Source organism: Girardinichthys multiradiatus, chromosome 14, assembly GCF_021462225.1.
Source record: "Girardinichthys multiradiatus isolate DD_20200921_A chromosome 14, DD_fGirMul_XY1, whole genome shotgun sequence".
NCBI lineage: Eukaryota > Metazoa > Chordata > Actinopteri > Cyprinodontiformes > Goodeidae > Girardinichthys > Girardinichthys multiradiatus.
In genome coordinates, this window is record NC_061807.1 from 30,500,573 (window position 1) to 30,519,651 (window position 19,079).

General features: G+C 39.3%; 1 protein-coding gene across 1 annotated transcript; it reads left to right on the top strand.

The window, feature by feature from the left end:
• The first annotated feature begins 13,471 nt into the window (after positions 1 to 13,471).
• Positions 13,472 to 18,727, top strand: si:ch211-237l4.6 (uncharacterized protein LOC446130 homolog). The gene is made up of 4 exons (XM_047385371.1): positions 13,472 to 13,545; positions 13,670 to 13,719; positions 16,531 to 16,626; positions 17,603 to 18,727. Exons 1-4 carry the CDS (start codon positions 13,472 to 13,474, stop codon positions 17,773 to 17,775), a joined length of 393 nt encoding a protein of 130 aa, XP_047241327.1. The 3' UTR covers positions 17,776 to 18,727.
• Positions 18,728 to 19,079: the final 352 nt, after the last annotated feature.

A 19,079-nucleotide genomic window follows, 5' to 3' on the forward strand; every position in this document is an offset into this window, starting at 1 on the left:
ATTGTGATAAAGTTCATTATTTTCCATAATGTAATGATGAAAATTTAACATTCATATATTTTAGATTCATTGCACACTAACTGAAATATTTCAGGTCTTTTATTGTCTTAATACGGATGATTTTGGCATACAGCTCATGAAAACCCAAAATTCCTATCTCACAAAATTAGCATATTTCATCCGACTAATAAAAGAAAAGTGTTTTTAATACAAAAAACGTCAACCTTCAAATAATCATGTACAGTTATGCACTCAATACTTGGTCGGGAATCCTTTGGCAGAAATGACTGCTTCAATGCGGCGTGGCATGGAGGCAATCAGCCTGTGGCACTGCTGAGGTCTTATGGAGGCCCAGGATGCTTCGATAGCGGCCTTTAGCTCATCCAGAGTGTTGGGTCTTGAGTCTCTCAACGTTCTCTTCACAATATTCCACAGATTCTCTATGGGGTTCAGGTCAGGAGAGTTGGCAGGCCAATTGAGCACAGTGATACCATGGTCAGTAAACCATTTACCAGTGGTTTTGGCACTGTGAGCAGGTGCCAGGTCGTGCTGAAAAATGAAATCTTCATCTCCATAAAGCTTTTCAGCAGATGGAAGCATGAAGTGCTCCAAAATCTCCTGATAGCTAGCTGCATTGACCCTGCCCTTGATAAAACACAGTGGACCAACACCAGCAGCTGACACGGCACCCCAGACCATCACTGACTGTGGGTACTTGACACTGGACTTCTGGCATTTTGGCATTTTCTTCTCCCCAGTCTTCCTCCAGACTCTGGCACCTTGATTTCCGAATGACATGCAGAATTTGCTTTCATCCGAAAAAAGTACTTTGGACCACTGAGCAACAGTCCAGTGCTGCTTCTCTGTAGCCCAGGTCAGGCGCTTCTGCCGCTGTTTCTGGTTCAAAAGTGGCTTGACCTGGGGAATGCTGCACCTGTAGCCCATTTCCTGCACACGCCTGTGCACGGTGGCTCTGGATGTTTCTACTCCAGACTCAGTCCACTGCAGTCAGGTCGGCAGTCTTACCCATGATTGGGGTTTTGAGTGATGAACCAGGCTGGGAGTTTTAAAGGTCTCAGGAATCTTTTGCAGGTGTTTAGAGTTAACTCGTTGATTCAGATGATTAGGTTCATAGCTCGTTTAGAGACCCTTTTAATGATATGCTAATTTTGTGAGATAGGAATTTTGGGTTTTCATGAGCTGTATGCCAAAATCATCCGTATTAAGACAATAAAAGACCTGAAATATTTCAATTAGTGTGCAATGAATCTAAAATATATGAATGTTAAATTTTCATCATGACATTATGGAAAATAATGAACTTTATCACAATATGCTAATATTTTGAGAAGGACCTGTATGACAGTGCCAGTTTCCACTTTTAGCTCACAGTGTCTGATATCACAAAGGCACTTAAGGCCAGTGGTTCAGTTATTAGTTCCTGATACCTGAAGTTACTCAGGGACTCATGCCAAGCTCTATGATGTTGCCTCATTGTAATATTCCTGCCTCTGACAGACTTTACAGCAACAGATATCACCCTGCAAAGACAGGAAAGAGCTGGATGAATGCATAGGGGTGAGATTGCTAAAAATAATTACCTGACAACAACTTTGGTGCAGATTTGAAAGTCAAATAAAGAAAAAGAAAAAGAGAACTCTTTTAGTTTATATAATGCTTTATGGTTTTTCCATTAAATTAAGCTTTTTCTTTTCAGAGGTCATGATGAGTTTAGTTTACAGTGCCTTGCGAAAGTACTTGGCCCTCTTGAACTGGTCAATCTCTTGCCACATTTCAGGCTTCAAACATAAAGATATAAAATTCTAATTTTTTGTGAAGAATCAACAACAATTGGGACACAATTGTGAAGTGGAATGAAATTTATTGGATGTGTCAAACTTTTTTAACAAATAAAAAACTGAAAAGTGGGGCGTGCAATATTATTCGGCCCCTTTACTTTCAGGGCAGCAAACTCACTCCAGAAGTTCAGTGAGGATCTCTGAATGATCCAATGTTGTCCCAAATGACTGATGATGATAAATAGAATCCACCTGTGTGTAATCAAGTCTCCGTATAAATGCACCTGCTCTGTGATAGTCTCAGGGTTCTGTTCAAAGCGCAGAGAGCATCATGAAGACCTAGGAACACACCAGGCAGGTCCAAGATAGTGTTGTGGAAAAGTTTAAAGCTGGATTTGGATACAAAAAGATTTCCCAAGCTTTAAACATCCCAAGGAGCACTGTGCAAGCAATCATATTGAAATGGAAGGAGTATCAGACCACTGCAAATCTACCAAGACCCGGCCGTCCCTCTAAACTTTCATCTGCAACATGGAGAAGACTGATCAGAGATGCAGCCAAGAGGTCCATGATCACTCTGGATGAACTGTAGAGATCTACAGCTGAGGTGGGAGAGTCTGTCCATAGGACAACAATCAGTCGTACACTGCACAAATCTGGCCTTTATGGAAGAGTGGTAAGAAGAAAGCCATTTCTCAAAGATATCCATAAAAAGTCTCGTTTAAAGTTTGCCACAAGCCACTTGGGAGAAACACCAAACATGTGGAAGAAGGTGCTCTGGTCAGATGAAACCAAAATCCAACTGTTTGGCAACAATGCAAAATGATATGTTTGGCATAAAAGCAACACAGCTCATCACCCTGAACACACCATCTCCACTGTCAAACATGGTGGTGGCAGCATCATGGTTTGGGCCTACTTTTCGTCAACAGGGACAGGAAAGATGGTCAAAATTGATTGGAAGATGGATGGGGCCAAATTCAGGACCATTCTGGAAGAAAACCTGTTGGAGTCTCCAAGAGACCTGAGACTGGGACGGAGATTAATCTTCCAACAAGATAATGATCCAAAACATAAAGCCAAATCTACAATGAAATGGTTCACAAATAAACGTATCCAGGTGTTGGAATGGCCAAGTCAAAGTTCAGACCTGAATCCAATCAAGAATCTGTGGAAAGAGCTGAAGACTGCTGTTCATGAACGCTCTCCAAATCTCCAGCTGTTTTGCAAGGAAGAATGGGGAAGAATTTCAGTTTCTCGATGTGCAAAACTGATAGAGACATCCCCCAAGCGACTGGCAGCTGTAATTGCAGCAAAGGGTGACGCTACAAAATATTAACGCAAGGGGGCCGAATAATATTGCACGTCCCACTTTTTAGTTTTTTATTTGTTAAAAAAGTTTGACACATCCAATAAATTTCATTCCACTTCACGATTGTGTCCCACTTGTTGTTGATTCTTCACAAAAATTAGAATTTCATATCTTTATGTTTAAGCCTGAAATGTGGCAAGAGGTTGAAAAATTCAAGGGACCAAGTACTTTCACAAGGCACTGTATTTTAATCTGGACCAAATGTACCGGCCTACCGTTAATCATCACGCAGCAGATTTAAAATTAGAGACAATATTTCACTGAAGCACGCCTATCCTTCACTCACAACCACAGGCGTTAATCTGTCGTGTGGCGGAGAGCACATGCACACACTAAATACGTAAACAATGAATAATTAATAATCACTAAGACACATATTCACCGAGTCTGGCAATCATGCAATGTCAGTCTTGACTCATTTTTTGTATTTTCTTTGTGAGGTGAAAGAAAAGGACTTATTGCTTTCCCTTTATTCTGTTCAGATCTTTGTATTGGTCTATCACATAAACTCCAGATTAAATGTGCTCCTGAAATTTGTGGATGTAATGTCACAACATGTGGAAAGGTTCAATGAAATAGGAACAGTTTTGCAAGACATCGTATCACTGTTGCCCCAAATTACAGATTTAGCTTTTGTGTCTCTGAAGATGTTCATTAAACCTGACAAATTCCTCCATAATATTCTGATTCGAAGACTAATAAAAGAAGTCGAGCTATATTAATTATAATTATTGTAATTTTGGCATCTAAAAATGGTCTTTGTTAAAACAAGTTTTTATTACACGGTGAGCTAAATAAGAGAACCAGAGGTAATTACACAATACTTCTCTGTACATGTTTGGATTAGGTTGAACAAACCTCACAAGATCTACACATGAATTAATTTCTTTTGCAGGTCACAGACTAAGAGCAGCATGATTCCTTTGATTTCAAACCAACAGGATCAGACTCACTCTGAAGCATCATTTGGGTAAATTTCCACTGGACCAAAGCCCTGCAACCACTAAACTGCCTTCCCCTCAATGCGTTTTCAATACAGGCCACTGGGCTTCAATGTTGATCACAGAGAGGCTCAATCCAGATGCAAAGAACGCTACATCTGTCTGTCCAAATCAGCAATAGCAGCATAACCTTAGGCTTTCCTTTAACACTAGGAAAAAATCATTCCACTGATAGTCCGAAACGTCTTTGCTGACAAGATCAATAGGTTCCAATCAAACGTCAACACTGGAGCTCATACCCCTGATTGTGCTGTCTAGCCTGTTTTCTGTGCGATCATGTAGAGATAAGCTCCTACTGGCCATTTTCACTCTTGATTTTACTAATTTGTTTGATGAAATGTAATTGACTATGCAGATGTGGTTTCCCTACATAGTAAACAAGGACTAAGTCTGTGCAGGTATTGGAAATTTCTTTGAATTTCAATCACATACACATGGAAATCTAATATTTGACATATGCTGCTCTACAGTGATGAAGACACTTGTTTCCATATACATATCACATGTGGATAAAGGAAAGTACAAGACTACTATGTGTAACTAACATATGTTCTATTTGCTCAAAATATTGTCATAGATGAAACTTTTATAACATTGAGGCTACATGTAGACTACTTCTAGACACGGCTCCATGGTAGACAACATCTAGATTGAAATGTTTTGTCCCTATAAGTTCATTTAGTATCAAAATTTCAAAAAAATAACGAACAGTCTGTTAATAATACTAAATGCAAGAAAGCACAAAGCTTAACCATTTCATCTTATGTTATTGGGGTGATATCAATGTCTAGAAAAAAACATTTGTTCTGTTTATTTCATATCTAGAAATGAAGAGAATATTGTCAGACAGACAATGTTATTGTGTGCTTCTGTATATTTTTCCACATTTCTTAAATGTAAGATTGCTCAAACGTAAGTCCTCTAACTTGCTATGTTTTCATTTTATATATTACCTGGAAATGACCTGTTCTACTCATCTAAATTACCCTTTATTACGTATATGATGCCTAAAGACACAAAGCTGTATTTCTTGGTTGAAGGCATTAACCTCATCAGAAATTGTGAGCTTTTGGTACAAATTGGTTATCACAAACTTTCTGAATGTCACTTTTGTCAAACTCTTGACTGTTTCAGTAAAACTTTACACGCTACAATACTCTGTATACTCGTTATCTACTTCACTGCCAGCTAGCGTCTTTGGCTGCTTCAGGGCATGACGGGCATACAGCAGCTGAGGTAACTCAGGATGTACCCTTAGAAAGCTCTTGAGCCTTAAGTTCTTGGAAAACTGTCAGTGCTGGTATTGGCTGATGCACATACCATAGGTGTAGACATAGATTCTTCTATGTGGGTAAGTTTAGTACATAAGGCAGCTGAAACTGGAACAACTTGTTGGGCTTTTACTGTTGATATTTAAACCAAGCTCAGGTAAATGGTTTGTCAACAATAGCCTGGTGTCTTCTGGTAGTTCTTTGGTATCTCAAAATATCCTCCTAACAGAAATATTCTATTCCACTCTGGCAGCCACTGAGCTGACACCCGTCTCCATACACCCTACCCTCTTCTACGCCTGTTGGTTTGGGTGATTGACAAAAGGTACTTAAAATCCTTCACCTTTCATACCTCTACTCATTCACTATTCAACCTCGCTCCCTCTCATTCGCACACATTAAGGCTTCTGTTTCTTTCACTAATAAGGCTTTTTATGAGTTAAATGTTGCATTGAAATTAATATAAACTGCCAAGAGGCCTACTTGCTCATCTACCTGAACTAGTTTTTGACAGCTTTATAAAAACTCTGACTTATTCCTACCTGTATGTATCTGGATCAGTTTGTACCTCCATTTCATACCCATGTGTTTCCATTTCATCCCAGCCTACTTCCATTTCCCATCTGTAATTAAACCATTTCGTACTCAAGTACTTAACTTGAGTACGAAAATTAAATTACATATTACTCTCCTTTTACTTGTTGAAAAGCATTTAGATGGAAATTTTAAATAAATAATCATGCAAATTAAATAAACCTCACGTTCAACTGTATATAGACGTTGTATAGATGTTTTATTATATATCCTACTTCTATTGACTGCAGTTTTCATCCTAGTTTTTGCAAGTCAAAAATGATTAAAATGGCATGCAAACAAACCAAAATAACTCTAATATTTTGTATTATTTCTTGGAATCACATAGCCATAGTAGTTTTTTCTCCTCAAATTAGACTATATGTATATTATAAAAAATAGCTTTAAAACATTTGCTGTCAACACTATTATTAAACATTTCCTACCCAAAACAGTCGCATAGAAAACAACCAAATCTGCTAAAGTACAGAATGGAGAAGGAGCAAAATCAGCCCATCAGCCCACATTCAGGTTTTAGTTTGAACTTCAGTGAAATCCACAGAGGGCTGATGATGAGGACATATGTAGACTTTCACAGTTCCTTCTGTTCGTACTTGGTGGAAACAGCACAACACCTGCTGTGCTGCTTCAGACTATATTCAAAGAAGCAAAATCCAACTAATTTACTCCTTGATGGCATACAGTTCTGAACAGGTACCAAAAGTACCTTTCTATGAAATGTAAAATTAGTTTCCTATTAAGTTTTGGGTCATCAGCCAAGAAAGAAAGAATATGTACCAGGCTGAACTGGTACAAAGTGGGTAAATTTGCATGGACGACTGTACATGTTCATAAAAAGACTGAAAACCTTTTATCCTGTCATCAACAGGTTGATTGTGAATATATAAAGAAATGGCTATTATGTGTTTTGAACACACACTGTGATTCAGCAGGTGGTTGGCTAATTGTTAGTCATTACAATGAAAGTCATGCTTACGTTCTGTTTCTGGTTAAATAAAAATAAAAACTTCCCTGACAACTGAAAGTGTTGCTTCAAGAAGGCTGAGGTCCCACTGTGGCTTTTAAATGTCTTCCTTGTATATTTCATAATTAGGTTGGTATTGTTAGTTTTGTGCAAATATGTAAATATCTACCTTGTTGCTGCCTTACATTTATTTCAAAGCTTTCACATACTAAAAACCTCATCAAGAATGAGTCATTGCAGTTAATTTAGACCTTTGACATTTCTGAATGATAACCAGGGCAACTTTGATATCTTACACTTAACAGTCTGTTCATAATAACATGTCTGAAATATATTTTATTAAAAAAAAGAATAACACAGGAAAGTTGGAGCAGTTGCTGCTATTTATAATATTGTTTCAGATCACATGAAGGCAAAACAATGCAGAGCATGCAGGAGGAAGCACACAGGTCTGCAGCACATGACAGATGTTGACTAGAGAGATGGGGGAGGGAGAGAAAGCAGGCGTGCTCATTCAGCATGCTCCAAGGATTACAGAAGCCTATTTAAAGTTCAGCGCCACGGAAGCTTCCCCATGCTAAGAGGGCAGGAGGCAGATCCCAGGACGTGCAGGACGAGGCAGTGCTGCTGGGACACCAAAGAAGGCTTTAAATTTAGACTTTACAGAGACAGCGAAGACGGAGGAGGACTGATTAGTTGCACTTTAGCTGGAAAACCACAAAATACTTCCTCATTTTTTTTTCCCTGCACCTCAAATAGACCAGGTAAGAAAAGCAACTTGCTTGTTTTGCTATGAGAAAACAGTTTAGCGTCACTTTTCCTGTAAAATAAGCAAAATAGCAGTGGTGGGGATTGTCAATCTTAAACCTCTGCTACCAAACTAATTTAAAATTATGTTATTTGTTGATTATTTGGTATAAAAACAAAGGAGGTGTGTCAGTCAAAGGTTCCTGGTTTTCAATAATATCTCACACTGTGAGACTGTTGGGTGATCTTTTCATTAAAAACTCTCTTTGTCAAGCTTTATTCTTTAAGCCTGAATGGGTCACTTATTATTCTAGTTAACTGCCAGTAGGCAATACTGATCTTTTTTATAGATGTTTAGCTTTCGACTGTCAGGTTTAGGCAGCACCTCTCTCTTAAAAATGCAAATGTGAATGCTCTCCCTTCCAGAAAGCTGGACATGTAAACACAGACATGTATTATAGTGTTTATTCATGAAGAGATTAATGAAACAGTGTTGGAGAGCTCAGACGCCCGCACTTCCTCCACGAGAAGCTCACACCCTCCCCAGCTTTACCCAGAACAGAATAGCCTGCTAAAATCGACACCAATGTGCCAGAAGATTGCGATATGTGGCATTAAAGATCACCTACAAATGTTTGAAAGGTTTATTCTTGATGTAACGGATCAAACGTTGTTGCCATTTTAATTTGATCTCTTAAGTTAATGTGTTGCATTTCTATGTACAAGAACTTGCAGTAAGAAACTGTATATGTATTAGAAAGGAGGGGAAAAGGTAAGCAGAAGAGAGGCAAGGTGTTAAATTGTTTTCCATTAATTATGTTACAAAGGTCTGCTCCAACTAAGGATTCAGCAGTGTTATATAATCATCAAATATTTTCTTTCAATAACAAACATCTATTGTTCAGAATGTGCTTCCATAAAACTTTGGGTGCAAAGCATCTTTCATTGTCTTAAAAATATCTTAATGTATACATACATAAGAAACCAAGAGAGTTGGTCTGAGGCATAAGCAAATGAAAGGACTTCCTAGGGCCTCCAGGCCAGCAGGGGGCTCCCAAGCAAGTGTAAATTCCCACATTTAATTTGTTTCTGATGTCCCTGCTCAGATCTAGAAATGACATTACACCTGAGTAAAGGATATTCTGGCTGCAAGTTGGAAAACAGGTGGAAATTGCTAACTGTTGAGGTTTATCATTAGAATAAACCTCAACAGTTAGCATTCTGAACAATAGATGTTTGTAATGTTCACAAATAGAGATTGTACAGTAGCTACTTCGTGCGCCAGGGTAACTAGAACAAACAAAAGAATGAAAACTGAAATTGAGAAAACATTTTTGTTAACTAAAATAAATTAAAACTGTAATCAAAAGGGAAAAACTGAAACTGCGTTTATAAAACTAAAGAATAAAACCTACTGAAATTATGGATGTATTACCCTTCATTTTCATGTTTATTAGTTTATTTATAAGCCTTGCAAACTGATGTGAAACAGATTTTTTCTACATGAGAAGTTGACATCATCCCATAGTCCCGGGCGGCAATTTATAATTTACATTTTTGCTCATTAGCTATCCCAAAAAAGGACGACAGCATACGTTGGGAGAAAACGCCAGAGCCCTATTTGAGATTTTCGAGTGTGGCTGCAAGAGAGATAAAAGCAAGTGTCTTGTCGTAGAAACGGGTGATAAAATATGTGAAATATTCTCAAGAGGAAAAACCTAATACAAACCTCAAAGTCCATTTGAAAACCTTGCAAAAGAGGGCTAAGTGCGAGTAACTAGACAAGCTAGCCAGGTAGCACCAGGAAGGAACAACCCAAATGGAGAGCTTTTACCATCAACCAGGCTGCTGGCCAGTTAATACACAGGAAGGATGTGTTGCTAAATATGTTCATTGAGATTGGGATGTCCACACAACTATGTGGTTGAGATTAAGTTTACATTATATTGCGTAGTATTATATTAGTTAATATTATTAAGTTCACCTAAAAATAGTCCATGGACTATTTTCAGCAGCTGCAGTATTTCACACTTTAAGGCAGCTATAAAACCAATACACATATACATAATGACATAAATACATTACTCTAACCTTTTTGAACCCTGCACCTAAAAATTAACCCAAGTATGAACAAACTAAATCTTGTACAAACATAATAACATAATGAAAACTAAAACTACACATTATTAAAATAATATTAACTAATAAAAACTAGCAAACCCACTCTAAAAACAAATTAAAACTATCCGAATCAGAGAAAAAAAGTCACAATGAAATAAAAGGAAACTATAATGAAAAATCCAAAAGTGTATCATAAAACTTCACATACTTAACAAGTTAATCAGGAATCAGCCTACTTTAAGATTTGCTCAGCCTCAGACAATTTCCTAATCACAAGTTAAAAAAAGTTTAGCTAAGTTTAAGTTTATGTGGGGTTTTGAAAACTTGACAAACATATTAATTGGTATTGTACATATATATAAATAGTGTGACATTTTTACAGTCAAAATCTATTTTAGCTGTTGTAGCTCAATACTTTGTTTTACTTGTGTCCGACGTGGGCTTTCATGTTTTGTACAATGTAATGTTTGTATTAATATCTCCAACATAAACTGGCAAAGTTACATAATTACCCGCAGTGTGGTACTCGTACTCGTCGTCTTCCGCTTTATCCGGGACCGGGTCGCGGGGCAGCAGACTCAGCAGAGACGCCCAGACGTCCCTCTCCCCAGACACCACCTCCAGCTCCTCCGGGGGGAGCCCAAGGCGTTCCCAGGCCAGCCGAGAGACATAGTCCCTCCAGCGTGTCCTGGGTCGTCCCCTGGGCCTCCTCCCGGTGGGACGTGCCTGGAACACCTCCCGAGGAAGGCGTCCAGCAGGCATCCGGTATAGATGCCCGAGCCACCTCAACTGGCTCCTCTCGATGTGGAGGAGCAGTGACTCTACTCCAAGCCCCTCCCGGATGGCCGAGCTCCTCACCCTATCTCTAAGGGAGTGCCCGGCCACCCTACGGAAGAAGCTCATTTCAGCCGCTTGTATCCGGGATCTCGTTCTTTCTGTCATGACCCAAAGTTCATGGCCATAGGTGAGGGTAGGAACGTAGACCAACCGGTAAATCGAGAGCTTCGCTTTTCGGCTCAGCTCTCTCTTCACCACAACGGACCGGCACAGTGCCCCCATTACTGTGGCAGCCGCACTGATCGTCTGTCGATCTCCCGCTCCATTCTTCCCCCTCTCGTGAATAAGACCCCAAGGTACTTAGGGAAGAACAGAAAATATAACTTATCAGTAACTTGTGCCCTAGTCAAGTTTTCTATAGCTTTTATGCACATCCAGTCAGCAGGGATTTGACATCCCCGTGTGTTGTGTAGGCATCCCCTGCTTGCTGCTGGGAATAGGTAGACTAGATTATGTACTCTGTCTGAGACTGCACTGCATTTTATCTTGCCACAGAATCTAATGTTCTCCTTTTTATTGGCTGGGGGCTGCAGAAAGAGGCATTTCTCCAGGTCACCGTTATTGTGAAAACCACCCCTTGTTACCTGTAGACACATCCATACTGACTTTTTCAAGTTTTTACTGAAGTGCTGTATGATAGACATTACTCCAAGAAATCTAACCCTAACTCCACAATTTATTTACTGCTGTCACTTTCCTAAACTCCTATAATGCAGTTGATCTTAGGAATATGAGTTTAAAGTGAATTTAAGGAATTCTCAGCTCACTAGTAAAGGATAGAGCTCTAATGTTCAAGTTCGGGCAATTTATGGGAGATGTTAGTGGTGATGTGGTGGCTGATGCTTGAATTCATGTTAAATAAGACGCCCGAATGGTTAGTTCTGCTTTGGTCCCTATACAACTTTGTGCTGGCTCTGCTGTTGTGGATAAGTGAAAACAAGTCAAATGTGCCAGGGTACCAAAAGTACATCTCAAATTTCTACTTGAGAACAATGCTTAGACAAACACACTTTAAATCCTTCAAAAATGAAACTAAAAGCGCAATTATCATCAGCATTTTTCAACAGCATTTTTCAACATGTCATAAACTCTGTTTAAAAGCAACTTTACAGATGTACTAAGAAAACAGTCTCTTTACCTGAATTAGACAATTGTCAACTTGATCTACCATTCCCGATGCTAGTCAGAAACTAAAATAATCTGATCTTTTCCCAATCATTTACATCAAAAAGCTATCATGTCGTAGAGAACAGCACTCAATTTCGGTGTGAAAGTTGTCACTGAGTGAAGAAGAATCAAATGTAGCTACTTTCAGCATCAGTGAGGTGTTTAAAAATGTAACCAGAGAAAGCACAGATATTTCAGAAGCTATTTGAAAGGAAACTGTATTTTCTACATTATATGTGTGGTTTTCTAAGGCTGCAGGAGAGTGAGAGAGAGCAATGAGTTCAGCAGATAAGAGGAAGGCAGATTATATTTCAGCAAAATTGACTTTCAAAATCAGTTTATGAAACATGTTGGATTTAACAGTCTTTTGCAAATCTCAGAGGTATAGTAAGGTTTACATTCTCCACAAAATACACAAAGAAGGGCTGTTTTAGTAATCTTAAGATGCTAAACAACATAAATATTCTGTCTGTACTTTGAAATAGTAGTAAAATCTTGTTTCCAAGCGACCTCTCTCTTACTTATATAGTGTGAGTCCTCTTCTTCTAATATAAATAATTAATGACTGCTCACAGCAGGAAGGCCTATTGCATTGCAGTCGTTAAATGAAACTCAATATTGGCTACAATCTTTAGCGGCAGGGCAAAGCTGTTCAAAAAGCGAATACTGGAATTTAGCTTCAAATATTTGAATGTCATGAAGCGGACACATCCCTCAGTACTAGTATACATGCACACAGCGTGAAACGGTTAGAGGAAACTGTAACTGAATTTGAAGTGTAACAGTTGTAGACAGGTTGAACAGAAAGTGGCTGAACTGCTCAACAGTGTATCCCTGCAGACATGCACAAACATGTTATTAAATTGATAAAAACCTGTGACACCACTGGCACAGATCATAATCAAGCCTCCAGCCTGTGATTCCCTGGAGAGACTGCACAATTTTCAGCTTAATCAGCGAGCAGCTATTGATTAAACATGTAAAACTACATTTGTATGCTAACGCACTCATATTCTTTATTCTGGTCTCTCCCATCTGCTCCCTCCTGCCTGTTTTGTGCTTTTTGTCGACTACTTTTCTTTTTCGCTTTAATTCTGTGGTCAGTGTATATGTTTTGCCATCTGATGTTGTTTTCGCCTCCAAAATCCCAGTCCTGTGTTTGCTGCTAAACCCCCACAGCCAATCCTGGTCTGTGGCCAAAATTCCTCACCACTGACCAGGACCTTACTGCTCCTTGTGTGTGTGTGTGTGTGTGTGTGTGTGTGTGTGTGTGTGTGTGTGTGTGTGTGTGTGTGTGTGTGTGTGTGTGTGTGTGTGTGTGTGTGTACAGAAAAATAAAAGCTCTGTATGTCCTTGCATTTTTTTAATCTTTTAAAATAAGTGCCATACTTTTTGCGCCCCTTGTTTCTCAGGCAGGAGGCATAAATTCAGCTAAACATAAAGGACTCACTGTCTGTAAAGATGATAGAGTTACAGAGCCACACCTGGGTGAAACAGAGAGATGGGACATTAAACGACAGGAAAGTGAGGGCAAAAAGCAACATTTTACAGCTGAAAGTGATATAAATTGAAATGACTCTCTTCTCCTTAGTGGAGAAATGTCTGTAATTTCCTACAGCAGCAGCAGTTTGAAGTCTGTGTCAGCCGTCACGTCTCGAATGGAGCCGCCTCAGTGAGTCAAGCACCAGCAAACTGAATGGAGGGGCGGGAGAGAATCCCACTGCCCTCCTTAGTGTTGCAATCACACTTTAGTGTTTGTCATTAGATATCCAAATCTGTCTCTCTGTGAACAATAGGGCTCAGGAGATTAACACGCTTGAAGGTTTTCCCACAGAGCAGCAAAGAGGTTGGTGTTTAATTTCAGACAGCTCTAGGAGAGCTTAAATGAATCCTGATCTGATGATAAAAACATTTTAACTTAGTGAGTTTTTAAGGATTCAGAAGCTTTTTACAGCATAAATGTAGCAAATTTGTTTTATTTACTCCAACTAAAGAATTTACATCCCTATAGGAACAATTTTTATAGAAACAATACTATGCATAGAAGCTTGTTGTAAGCTTTACCATTTTTCTAGCCTAAAATACATTCGGAAACAGATGCATGAAACTCTCGCTTTCTATCTTAATGTAAAAGCAAGCCTCTAATCATTTTATTGTCATTTGCATCTGTCTTTGTGTTTTTTTTTAATGTTTTGTGACTTAATATTTTAGGCTCAATTTGCAACTGAAGATTTTGTGTCTAGCAATTGCAATAGAGTAGATTTGTGAGCATAGGGTTTGTCCACAAGGACTGTGCAGGGTAAAATCTCTCATATGTACTTGGGTGCAAGGGTCTGCCAGCCATTTGTGATTAAACAGAAATTCAATTACATACATTTTAGTTTGACGCTAGTTATAGTTCAATACAGTCAAATTTAGGAAGAAACCTCCAACAGAATCTAATGTGAACGACCATCTGCCCCGACTGACCAGGTGTTGAGAGGACAGAGCTGATATAAACACAGACCCTTTTTGTGGTAAGATTTAGTCAATGTTAAGAAAAAGTACACCAAGTTGATGGTGGCAGTAGCACTGTTAGTGGAGCAGCTAAACAGCTAAGGTCTGAGCCAGTGGTACAACCTATATGGTACAAAGCAGGGTTTAGTGCATCATCTATGGCGAGAGAACATGAAGTTATTTGCAGCTATAGGTATATCAATGGCCCCTTCCAAAGAGGGGGCGCTGTTAAACACAGAAACACGAGGCCAGTGTAACTTCGATGGGGGGGGGGAACCATAATACAACAGAAGCAACAAACAATGCATCTGTCTACATGAAACATTAAGACACTAAACAACCTTTTTCATAAATGGTTGCTCTACAAAATTTTATGCGATGCAAACCATCCGAAGGGGAAACAAACTGTTTATTTCTGCATCTTTCCCAATCTTTCACACACTTGGAAACCATTTTGGATTTTGAGGTTGGGGATAGCTGTGCTTTTCAAGTTGAAATTCTGATTTTAGGGAGCACTTTTCTTGATTTTAATGATCCAGTAATTCTGAGCTCATCCCCCAAAACGTTGTGGCTGAGCTGACCCAAAGATAGGATGAGTAAGGACAAATGTGCGCTGGCTTCATGTGCAGAGCTACAGAAGCACTTTCATTGTTTTCTGGTACTGTGGACAAAAATATGGCAAAGCTTTACGTCACACTGACCTAGCCTACCACCAAATGGCTTGAATGGCTGGTGGACTGTGAACTGGGCCTCACTCTAATTTTACAATAGGTCCTGACCACCTCTCGTTACCTTATGCTTAGATTGAGCTCCTTTCTCTTTAATTCTTCTTATTTTAATAGGCACTGAACTATTGTAATTGATCAAGTGTTAAATGTTTGCTGCAAATTAGTGTTTGGAACAAGCTAGCCAGGCAAGGGAGTATGCCAATTTTACAAATCTCACAGTACTTTGGTTTTTTAAAGATATTGACTGTTCATAAATGTCTGCAATAGACTGGCGACCTGTCCAGGGTGTATCCCGCTTCTCGCCCATAGATTGCTGGAGATAGGCACCAGCTTCTCCGCGACCCACTATGGAAAAAGTGGTAGAAAATGATTGACTGACTGTTCATAAATGTCTGCGATGGACTGGCGACCTATCCAGGGTGTATCCCGCTTCTCGCGCATAGATTGCTGGAGATAGGCACCAGCTTCTCCGCGACCCACTATGGAAAAAGTGGTAGAAAATGATTGACTGACTGTTCATAAATGTCACATACAACCTCACTAAACATTATTTTAAAAAATGCATCATAGGAGCTCCTGGAATAATAATTCACCTAAAAAACAGACTGAAATAGTTTGGATTTTAGTTATGATTCACTGGAAAACATTCTGTATCAAACCATGTGTCCAGTCATGTAATTGTTAGTTTATTACCTCATTTTGACCGGTACCTACATGCAGAAATGGTCCAATAATCTCTAGATATTTATTGTCATCTAACAGTTAACGTCTCTGCAGACTATGAAAGGAAACTAGAAAAACCTCATCTCCTTCATGTGGCCCCATTTCTAATGACCCATTTGTTAACCTAATTAGACTAAAATAAAAAAGCCACTTTGTGTCTAAAAGCAAAGCAAGCTCTGTGTTATACCTGACCACATCGTCTTCAGTTCTGTTCTGGTCAGAAGCACAAACATTCCTGACTGGATGGTGTAAAACTAAATGTTAAAAAAAAGCTCATGTCAAGATAATTTTTTATCTTGCAGATATGTGGACCTGTCTGCATGTTTTAGCTGAGACACGTTTACATCACATCACCTCAGTGTAATCTGTGGCTGACTGTTACTTGGTAGTTGAGCCGTTCCTTGAAGGGCATTAGAGGTGCTGACGTCCCTCAGTCAGGATTATGGAGCTGGCGGGATGACAGCGATGATGTTGCTGGGCCACACAGCCATTCAGAGATACTGTCAGCTCACATTAAGATATTGTGGCTCTGAAGTGCAGCATCATAATCCCATTAAACGGTGACTGGGTGACAAGACGAGGAACTGTGAGCGGAGCTGAAGGCAGATAAAACTGCTTTAATATGAGCTGGAGAGGAAGTGAAAGTCACTGCTTGGTTCTGGTTATTAGTGCTTTTATGCTCATGTTTGTTCATTTTTCTCTGTCCTCAGACTGCGCGGTCATGGGTGTGAAGATGCTGCAGTGTTTTCCTTTCTACAGACGCTGCAAAGATCGCTGCAAGGGCAGGGAAGCCCCCCCAGCAGCAGGTGGGAAAACAGTTACTGTGCTTTGCATAAGTACTTAAACTTTTTTACGTTTTGTCAGGGTAATGCAGGATTTTATGTGATACACCCTCACAAAGTAAGTAGTAGTAGTAAACAGCATTAATCTGAGAAGCAGCCAAGAAACTCTGAAGGAGATGCAGAGCTCAGGTGGAAGAATCTGGTAACAGGACAACTATTAAAGTCAAAATCCCTTTTTAAGTTTGCCACAAGTTATCTTGGAGGCACGGCAAACATGTAAAAAAGATGCTCCGGTTACATGATACCAAAAAAAACTATCTAGCCCATCCAAGACGCTTTATAAGAAGAAATTCACCATTCGTTATGGAAAATTCTGGTGTTAGCATCATGATATGGGAATAGTTTTCTAAAGCAGGGAAACAAAAACTAGTCACAGGTATTGGAAAGATGGCTGGAGCTAAATGAAGGCATAATCCTGGAAGAAAATGGTTGAGATGAAAGCATATTTATGGATTAGGATAGGCCAGTGGAAGTCCAGACCTCAGACAAAATGAGAATATCTAAAAATATTTGAAAACTGATCACAGATACTCTCTGTTCAGTTTGACTGAATTTGAGCTGGTTTGCAAAAAATGGGCAAACATTTCTGTCTCCAGATGTGCAAACTGGTAGACACATACCCCAAAAGAGAGAGAGGTGCTTCTACAAAGTGTTGACTCAGGGGTGCTGAAATCAAAATGTATGCCACACTTTCACATTATTCATAAAAACTTTTGAAAACCATCCAGCATGTTTCTTTTCACCTACATAACATGTTGATCAACAAATTACAATCCCATTAAAATACACTGAAGTCAGGGGCTCCAAAATGACAAATGTTAAAAAAAAAATCAACATGTATGAATACTTTGCAAGGGACTGTTTACACACAATATTAGATGCAAACATACAGACTGAAAAACTGAAAAAAAATTTCTGATGGTCAATGTTTTTCCCTCAGTTCCCACAGAGGAGACGAAGCCTCGCCTGTCCTCCACAACGTCCTGGAGCAGCGACAGCGAAGGAGTGGGGAGCCTCAGCCGTGGCTCCCAGATCTATTTCTCCACCAAGGCCAGGCTGTCCTTCAGACACCAGCTGGACAGCAACATCAATGCAGTGGACGCCACCTACTGAGCAGAACAAAGGACTGCAGAGGACGCCAACAGACTCCATTACATGTTCCCCCAGGCCTGCCGAGTTGAAGAGGATCATCTTCAACTGTGAGCCTCGCTTTGCCCTGGTCTCTTGTGCTTGTCGAACACTGAGAACTCTTGACGTTTTGACATTTTCAGTAAGTCAGAGAAAAACTGACTGATGTGTCAGCTTAACACTGAAGAGAGTGGACTTATTCTATAAACCGACAGACAGATGAGAGAGCATAAGAAGACAGTTGTTTACAGCTTTCTCCCCCAACAAGTGCATTACATTTTTCATTCAAGTTTTTTATTCTGCTCTTAGTGTTTTTGACATTTGTGGCTGATAAAAATGCATGTTTCATCTTTGTTCATCAAATATTAACTGACTTCAAAACAGTCTATTTTTAAAAAGCCCCCAGAAGCAGAGATTGTAACACTATCATGAGTAATTCACAGGACTAACATTACCTTTTCCCGGTACTAGTTTAGCTTTCTAAACCCACAAGTTATAGTGAATTGCTAATAAAATGAGAAGGAATTTTTTGTTTTGTTAGAGAAGACAATAATTCTAGAGATTAGTCATAAAAATATTACTGCAACTGTTTTAAGTAGTGTTTTGAAATGGATGAACTGAGCCACATCGCAACTTTACTGTGTACCTTCTAAAACTTCCCTCCTTTCAACATTTTCACATATAAAAGGCGTTTAATACTAAGCTTGTTTTACTGTACTGACCTACAATGAACTGACATGATGATATGTGTGGTCATTATTCCCTCATCAACTGCCTAAACAATGAAATTCTGATCTGCAGTGTTCTAGCAACAACATTTATAATAAAATGTCAGTTTTTTTTATCAATAGTCAGCCTGATGTTTTTTATATTTATTATACAGCTTCAGTGAAAAGTTTACATTCACTCACCTTGGGCAATAAAGTCACTCGTTTTAGGTGGCATTTTCTTTTTTCCAGTCTGGACTTAACGGCAGCGGTGGATTGTAAGAACATCACTTCGGTGCAGAAGATTTCAATTTCTCTAAGCCACACATGGTCAAAACTAAACATATAGGCTCTTATATATAGACCGCCGTCCCCCACACACTGACATTTGATTAATCGTCCCTTAACAAGTTGCCCCTTCACTATATTGTTTTTGCCATAATTCTGGTTGCATATTTTATTACTCTTGATCTGCTGTAGACCACTTCTAGTTCCTAGCAACCACCATTTCTCAAAACCTGAGATAGTCCTCGTACATAGATAATGTTCAGAAGAAGGCCCAACAGAAACTGTACTTCCTGC